At 45.5% G+C, this 9017-nt stretch overlaps 1 protein-coding gene across 1 annotated transcript; it reads right to left on the bottom strand.

Moving 5' to 3' along the window:
- Nucleotides 1-295: 295 nt before the first annotated feature.
- Nucleotides 296-598, bottom strand: LOC136460389 (uncharacterized). The gene has a single exon (XM_066460105.1). It carries the CDS (start codon nucleotides 596-598, stop codon nucleotides 296-298), a length of 303 nt encoding a protein of 100 aa, XP_066316202.1.
- Between the last annotated feature and the right edge of the window lie 8419 nt (nucleotides 599-9017).

The following is a 9017-nucleotide window of genomic DNA, read 5'->3' as shown; positions in this document are numbered from 1 at the left end:
AGTCAACACACATTTTCCATTTCCCACTCTTCTTTCATACAAGAACAAGATTGGCTAACCACTCGGGGTGGTACACTTCCTTGATGAACCCAGCCATCAAAAGTTTCATGATCTCCTCACCAATGGCTCTGCGTTTTCCCTCGTCGAAGCGACGTAGGCACTGCTTCACCTGCTTGGGGCCTGGCTTGATCTTCAAGGTATGCTCGATGACTTCTCTCGGAATGCTTGGCATGTCCTAGGGTTTCCACACAAAGATGTCTCTATTGGCATGGAGAAAGCTGACGAGAGCGCTTTCCTATTTGGAGGAAAGCGTGGTACCAATGCGCACCACTTTGTCCTTAGGGCTACTGGGGTCTATGAGGACCTCCTTGGTGCCCTCCACTGGCTTAAAAGACCTAGCCGACCGCTCGGGGTTGGGTGCTTCTTTGGTGACCTCCTTCCTGATGGCCGCGAGCTCTTTGGAGGTGACGATTGCCGCGGCGTGATCACAGCACTCGACCTCACACTCATAGGCGCACTGGAAGGAGGTGTCGATGGTGATGACCTCACCTAGGCCCAGCATCTTTAGCTTTAGGTAGGTGTAGTTGGGGACGGCCATGAACTTCGTGTAGCATGGTCGTCCTAGGATGGCTGGTTGGTTCCGCAGAACCCAACCACCTCGAAGGTGAGGGTCTCTGTCCTATAATTGGATGGATTCCTAAAGGTGATGGGCAGATCGATCTGCCCAAGTGGCATGACCTGCATTCCTAGCATGATGCTATGGAAAGGTGCTCCGATCGGTCGGATGCGCGCTCGGTCGATGCCCATAGCGTTGAGCGTCTCAGTGTACATGATGCTAAGGCCGCTGCCTCCATCCATTAGTACCTTGGTAAGCCACTTCATGCTGATGATCAGGGTCAACCATGAGCGGGTATCTCCCTGGTTATGAGACACTCTCCAGGTGGTCGGTCCGATCAAAGGTTATGGCAGACTCCAACCATCGGAGGAAGATAGGTGTGGCCGGCTTGGCCGCATAGACCTTACGGCGCGTGAGCTTCTAACGGTGCTTGGAGTCATAGGCTGTCGACCCTTCAAAGATCATGAGGCAGCCATCCTATGTCAGAAAGCCACCATCCTTCCCCTCGGTGTCATCCATGATCGGGTTGGGGTCCTTCCCGTGCTCCCCTTTGTTGGAGCCCCCGGACAAAAACCACTTCATGAGGTCACAATCCTTGTACAGATGCTTGATGGGGAAGGCATGGTTCGAGCATGGCCCCTCGAGTAGCTTCTCGAAGTGGTTCAGGGTCCCCTCTATGGGCTTCCGACCGTCCCTACGGTCGACGGTGGCCATGAGCAAGCCCTCGCACCGCTGCTTTTTCTTCTTCTTGATAGGATGGTTAGAGGCGCCTTCGCTGGCATCCTCATCTCATTTCACCTTGCCCTTGAGGCGGTCGAAGATCACTCCAACCGCTTCCTCGCTCGAGTGGCTAGTGGCGATGTCGAGGAGCTCCTTGGTGGTTCATAGGCCCTTACGTCCTAGCTTGTGAACTAGGGACTCGCAAGTGGTCCCAGATAGGAAAGCTCCTATAATGTCGGCATCGGTGACGTTAGGCAGCTCATTGCATTGCTAGGAGAAGCACCGGATATACCCACGAAGGGTTTCCCTGGCCTTCTGTTGGCAGTTTTTGAGATCCCATGGGTTCTCGGGGCGCTTGTACATGCCCTAGAAGTTACCCATGAAGATCTCTTTTAGGTCCGCCCAACTTTGGATTCTGTTGGGTGGAAGGTGTTCCAACCATGTTCGCGCTAAATCGGCTAGGAACAATGGAAGGTTGCGGATAATGAAATTGTCATTATCCACCCCACTGGCTTGGTAGGCAAGCCGATAATCCTCGAGCCACAGTCCAAGGTTCATTTCTCTAGAGTATTTTAGGATGTTGGTTGGTGGTTGGTACCTTGGCGGGAAGGCGGCATTGCGGATGTGTCAGCCAAAGGCCTAAGGCCCTAGTAGGCCGGGGCTCGGGCTTTGGTCCTCGCCGCTACCATAGCGTCCGCCATGACGAGGGTGATAGCCACGGCAGCTCCCTCTCTTGGCTCATCATGGGAGCATCTATGGGCATTGAGGGTGTCTTGTGCATAATGGTTGTGGGCGAGAAGCTTATGCACCAGGACCACGATGCGCTGCCTGCTCCCTTATGGTGCCTGGTGGACTGATGCATCCTTGTCGGGTTGCTTTGAGGGCATGCGCTGGCTGGCGTCGAGCTCACATCGCCGAGATAGCGAGATCTCAGCTTGCTACGCCACTGCACGCTTGAGCAGCATGCTAATCTCATGGTGGGCCTGACAATCCTTGGGCGTCGTGGGCCCTAGAAGCCCATGGAGCAAGGCCACAGTAGCAGCGATGTTTTGGCTTGCCCGAGTGAAGTGTGGGAGGGCTTCATTGTCTGCGATGATCCTCCGATTCATGTCACAGGCTATGGCGTAGGCACCCACTATCTCTGTGGCGCTCAATCTCCCGATCAAGCTCCACGTGTTCCTACTCGAGCTAGAGTCATGCTTCCTCGAGCTCTAGGCGTCGAGCCTTTAGTTGCTCCACCCGTAGGTGGGGTGGGGCCCCCATCTCCTCCTCGACCTCATCATCGAGGTCGTTCATCGGGGTAGCCTCCTCTTCGTGGATGCTTTTGACATGTCCCTCAGGGGTACCTACCATGAAACACTTACAAGAGGGGTGATGACTCCCCCTGCTGGAGTTAAAGTCGGAGGGCGACTCTGACTCTCCTGTGAGGAGGTCATGGAGAAACTCTGCGACATATTCGTTCATCCCCACAATGATGAGGACATGACACCTTAAAGCATCTAGGCCCCTAGTTGGGTTTCGGTGATTAATGACAATACGTGATTACTGTGACTAACATGTATTTTGTAGAGGTAATTAAGTTAGGTCACGATAATAGAGATCGATTAGGCTATCATGATGGTCATGCCCCCCTCGATGGAAATCGTTTTGGTTTTCAAAGGATGGATGACAAGGCTAAGGATGGACTAGTTCTAAGTATCGATTGGAGTTAAAGTGACACTTAGAGTAGTTTAGGACTTTGTTTTTCCTTTGGCCGTACTATTAAGGGGGGTACAGATAGGTAGCTTGACCTAGGTGAGTCTAGTGGGTTAGGTGTGGTGCACACTTGCTAAAATTAGCGCTAGGTAGCTCCAAAATAGTCCTTAGATCCAATGGAGCAAACTTCATTCACAAATGATCGAGAGTTGGAAGTGAATGGAGGGTCAAATACTGACCGAATGCTGGCTTCGGTGTGACCGAACGCTGGCTCAAAGTCCGGTCAGTTCATTTGATCAAGGTGAAGTCATCTGGAAGTGACCGGACGCTAAGAGGTCATGTGACCAGACGCTGAAGGCCAGCATCTGGTCAACATCAGTAAGGTTCTAGTGAGGATAAATTGTGACCAAACGCGTTCGGTCAGTGCTGATCGAACGCTGGCTAGCGTTCGGTCACACTGTAAACCCTAGGTTTTGGGGTGAACTGACCGGCGCGTCCAGTCAACATGACCGGAGCGTCTAGTTACCCACAGAGGCATATAACGGTTTGTTTTTTAGCCCATGTTATAAATACCACCTCCATTTGTGTGTGGGGGTACTTTTGCTCATTCCAACAGTTGAGAAACATGTTTGAGAGTGCCAAGAAGAGCAAGGTCCTAGTGAGGTGATTGAGATTTGAGAATCCCAAAGAGAGCTCTCATTAGTGAGATCAAGAGTAGCAAAGTGTGCATCCACCCTTCTCATTAGGCTTGTCGTGGTCAAGTAAGAGTTCATGCTTGTTACTCTTGGTGATCGCCATCACCTAGATGGCTTGGTGGTGATTGGGAGTTTGGTGATCAACTGGCAGAGCTTGTGGATGACCCAACTCAAGTTATGAGCGGTTGTGGGTGATTCACCATGACAGAGTGTCGAAGAATCAACCTGTAGAGAGCACTTGATCCTTACGCAGATCAAGGGGGAGCTACACCCTTGCGTGGGTGCTCCAACGAGGACTAGTGGGGAGTGGCGACTCTCCGATACCTCAGCAAAACATCGCCGTGGTCCTTCTCCTCTCTTTACTTTAAGCATTTACTTTGAGCAATTCATTACTTGTCTTTTACATTCCTAGAATTGTCATGCTAGAGTAGGATTAGAACTTAGGGTACGTTAGATCAATAGAAACACTTTCTAGGCACAAGGGGTTAATTGGGCTAACCATAGGTTTTGATTATTGCAAAGAAATTTATAATTAGCCTAATTCACCCCATCTCTTGGGCATCTTGATCCTTTCAATTGGTATCAGAGCCTCGTGCTCACATATTTAGGCTTAATTGCCTAGAGCAAGATGTCTCACAGAGATGGACCTCCTCCTATCTTTTAGGGAGATGATTTTCCTTATTGGAAAATTCGCATGGAGGCGTATCTAGAAGATCTAGATGTTGGTATTCTTAGAGCCGCCTTACATGGCTTCCCAAAACCTCGGGATGCTACTCTCTACAAGGCAATGAGGTGAACTACGAGAAGTGGAATGCAAAGGCTCGAAACACCATCTTTAGAGGCCTTTGCAAAGATGTGTTCAATCGGGTGAGGAACCACAAAGACACCCATGCACTATGGTCGGATGTTTGTGTGCTCCATGAGGGAACTAAGAGTGAGCGTGAGGAACGCTATCATCTTATCATGAAAAAGCTCAACTCTTTTGAAATGCTTCCTAAAGAATGTGCTAATGAGATGTATTCATGTTTGAATATTCTTGTAGAGGAAGTCAATGGGCTTGGACTCACTCAAATGTAGCCATCCGATGTTGTAAGAAAGATTTTGAGTGTCCTCCCCATTGATAAATATGGGCATATTGTGATCGTGCTTCATCAAGGTGATCTTTCCACCGCTACACTGACACAAATCTTGGGAAAGATCAGTGCTCATGAGATGTACATGCACATCACGCCACAAGATGTCTCATCCTCTATCAAGAAGAAAGATAAGGACTTAGCATTCAAAGCTAGCCAAGAGAAGGGTAAAGCAAGACTTAAGTATGAGAGCTCAAGTGATGATGAAGTTGATGATGAAAGTCTTGCTCTCATGGTGAAGAAGACCACCAAGATGCTAAAGAAGCTCAACAAGAGTGGCATCAAGTTTGACGGCAAGAAGAAGAAGTTCTTCACTAGCTCTAGAAGAAAGCCAATCTCCAAGATGGATTGCTTCAATTATGGAGAACTTGATCATCTAGCACACCAATGCACTAAGCCCAAGAAAGACAAGTTCAAGAACAAATACAAGGGCAAGAAAGATGACTCAAGCAATGAAGAAGAAAAGAAGAAGAACAAGCCATACAAGAAGAGAGATGGCAAGAAGAAGGACTTCCACAAGAAGAAGAAGAGTGGAAAGACATACATTGTCGGTGATTGGCTCACAGACATTGATTCATCTAGTGCCTCATCCGATAATGATAGTGACAACAAGAAGGTGGCCGCAATTGTTATCAACTCTTCATCGCCACCACCACCATCATCCTCTACACACCTATGCCTTATGGCCAAGGGTGACCGCAAGGTATCTAACAATGATGATAGTAGTGATGATGAGCATGCTAGTGATGATGATAGTGATAGTGATGATGATGAATATGAATCACCTTCTTATGATGATCTTGCTAGATTGCTAAAACAATACACTAAGATCATTATAAAAACTAGAGCTAAAAATGAAAAGCTAGAAGCTAAAAATGATTCTCTTTTAGCCAAATGTGATATAGCGAAAAAGGCTAGTGTTGAGCTTAAAGAAGCAAATGATGCTATATCATCCAAACTCAAGGAGCTCAAATCTTCTAAGAAAGAGCTTAAGGAAAAACAGGATAAACTTGAGAGGACACATAATGAGCTCATCACTAGCCACAACAAGCTAAGAGAAGAATACACTACTCTTAAGGTTAATCATGATAATCTTATTATTGCTCAAGAATTCTTATCCGATGAGCCACATGATGCTACTAATAATGTTGTTAAGATTGATATAGCTACATCATATGATGACTTGATTATTGAGAGCATTGAGCAAAGTTCTAGTAGCAAGGGCAAGCAAGTGGTTGAAGCCAATGATTATAATGAGTTTGTCAAGCTCAAGAATGACAATGAAAAGGTCAAGAAAGATCTTGAAGAACTCAAAACCACCAAGTCTATTGTGCTAGAAACTATTGTTCATGATGATGGTTTGATCCTTGAGAATGAGAAGCTCAAAGATGAGAACAAGAAGCTCAAGGAAGAGAAAACAATGATGCTCTCAAGGAAGAAAACAAGAAGCTCAAGTTAGAGAAAGAGCATCTTAAGATTGGATTGAGCAAGTTCACTAGAGGTAAGCATCTTCAAAGTGAGCTACTAATGAACACTATCATGAAGATGGATAGAAGTAGCATTGGGTACTTGGCCAACCAAAAAAAGAAGGCTCAAGCTCAACAACAACATAAGTCCAAGCTAAAGCCAAAGAGATGTTTTGAGTGTGGACAAGAAGGCCACTTTGCTCATGAGTGCCAAACTCCACCACCATTGCCTAAGCATGCTAGACATTTTGCCTTCAATGCTCACTACATGCTTAGAAAGAATTCTAGTGGAAAGATGAAAGTGATGTTCTTAGAACCTCCCAATAAGAATAGACCTAAGAAAATTTGGGTTGCAAAGTCACTTGTTGAGAAGGTGAAGGGCCCTCAACAAGTTTGGGTTCCTAAAGCTTGATCTCTTGTGTGTAGGTGAACTACAAGACCGGTGGAAGTCATTGGGTTATTGATAGTGGTTGCACACAACATATGACCGGTGATCCTCTTATGTTCACCTCACTAGATGAAGAAGTAGATGGACAAGAAAGAATCACATTTGGAGATAACTCAAAGGGCAAGGTCAAAGGATTGGGCAAAGTGGCTATATCAAATGATCATTCCATCTCCAATGTGCTATATGTTGCTTCATTGAGTTTCAACTTGCTATCCGTTGGACAATTGTGTGATCTTGGCTTCCAATGCTTGTTTACTAAGAAGGAGGTTGTTGTATCCAAGAAGGATGATGATCATGTGATATTCAAAAAATTTAGATACAACAACCTATATCTAGTGGACTTCACCTCCGAAGATGCAAACTTGAAGACATGCCTATTCACCAAAACAACACTTGGGTGGCTATGGCATAGAAGACTTGCTCATGTTGGGATGAGCTCACTCAAGAAGCTAATGAAGAATGATTTGGTGAGAGGGTTGAAGGATGTGAAGTTTGAGAAGGACAAGCTTTACAGTGCATGTCAAGCCGGCAAGCAAGTTGCAAATACCCATCCAACAAAAGCTTTTATGTCAACCACAAGAGTGCTAGAACTCCTTCATATGGATTTATTTGGACCAACAACATATAAGTTTTTGGGAGGAAATCTTTATTGTCTTGTGATTGTTGATGACTATTCAAGGTATACATGGGTATTCTTCCTTTATGACAAATCCAAAGTTGCATCTTGCTTCAAGAAGTTTGCCAAGAGAGCACAAAATGAATTTGAAGTGAAGCTTAAGAAGATAAGAAGTGACAATGGAAAGGAATTTGACAACACAAACATAGAAACCTATTGTGATGAAGTTGGGATCAAGCATGAGGTCTCCGTAACATATACTCCTCAACAAAATGGTGTAGTTGAGAGGAAGAATCGGACATTGATCACTCTTGCAAGAACAATGCTTGATGAGTACAACACCCTCGAAGCTCTATAGGCAGAAGCTATCAACACTGCATGCTATGCATCAAACCACCTATTCCTTCAAAAGTTCCTTGGCAAGACACCTTATGAGTTGCTCAATGGGAAGAAGCCGGATGTCTCCTTCTTTAGGGTGTTTGGTTGCAAATGCTACATCTACAAGAAGCGCCAACACCTAGGGAAGTTTCAAAGACATTGTGATATTGGTTTTCTTATTGGTTACTCATCAAAGTCCAAAGCATATAAAGTATTTAATCATGCCACCGGCTTGGTTGAAGAAACATATGATGTGGAATTTGATGAATCTAACGGCTCCCAAGGAGCACATGAGAATCTTGATAATATAGATGATGAACCATTGAGGGAGGCTATGAAGAACATTCCGGTTAGAGACATCAAGCCTAAAGATGATGAAGATGATGTACAAGTGATTGAACCACCTTCTTCATCAAGTGTGCCATAAGATGGTGATAAAGATGGGAGAGTGGAAAATGAAGACACTCATGTCTCCCATGATCAAATGGTGGTACAAGCACAAGATGTTGATGCTCCACAACCTCCTCCTCAAGTGGTCAATAGAAGAAATACACCTCTACTACAAGATCATCCACAAGATCTCATCATAGGGAGTCCTTCAAAGGGTGTAATGACTCACTCACAAAAACTTGCTTCATTTATTACTCATCACTCTTTTATCTCTTGCTTTGAGCCTACTAAGGTAGAAGAAACTCTTCAAAATCCGGATTGGATAAATGCAATGCATGAAGAGTTGAACAACTTCTCCCACAATGAAGTTTGGACTCTTGAAGAGCGGCCCAAAGGTGCAAGAGTCATTGGAACAAAGTGGGTGTTCTGAAACAAGCAAGATGATCAAGGTGTTGTTGTGAGGAACAAGGCAATACTAGTTGCAAAGGGGTTCTCTCAAGTTAAAGGTTTGGATTTTGGAGAGACCTTTGCACCGGTTGCAAGATTAGAAGCCATCCGTATCCTCCTTGCATATGCATCACATCATGAAATGAAACTTTATCAAATGGATGTGAAAAGTACATTTTTAAATGGCTTTATTAATGAACTAGTCTATGTTGATCAACCTCCCGGGTTTGAAGACCCTAGATATCCTAATCATGTTTATAGGTTATCCAAGGCTTTATATGGGCTTAAGCAAGCCCCAAGAGCTTGGTATGAGCGCCTTCGGGACTTCCTCATTGAGAAGGGCTTCACCATTGGGAAGGTCGACACCACACTATTCACCAAGAAGCTTGATGGGCATATCTTCATTTGTCAAG

The sequence above is a fragment of the Miscanthus floridulus genome, chromosome 6, assembly GCF_019320115.1.
Source record: "Miscanthus floridulus cultivar M001 chromosome 6, ASM1932011v1, whole genome shotgun sequence".
Taxonomy (NCBI): Eukaryota; Viridiplantae; Streptophyta; class Magnoliopsida; order Poales; family Poaceae; genus Miscanthus; species Miscanthus floridulus.
This window is presented reverse-complemented; position numbering and strand designations above follow the sequence as displayed.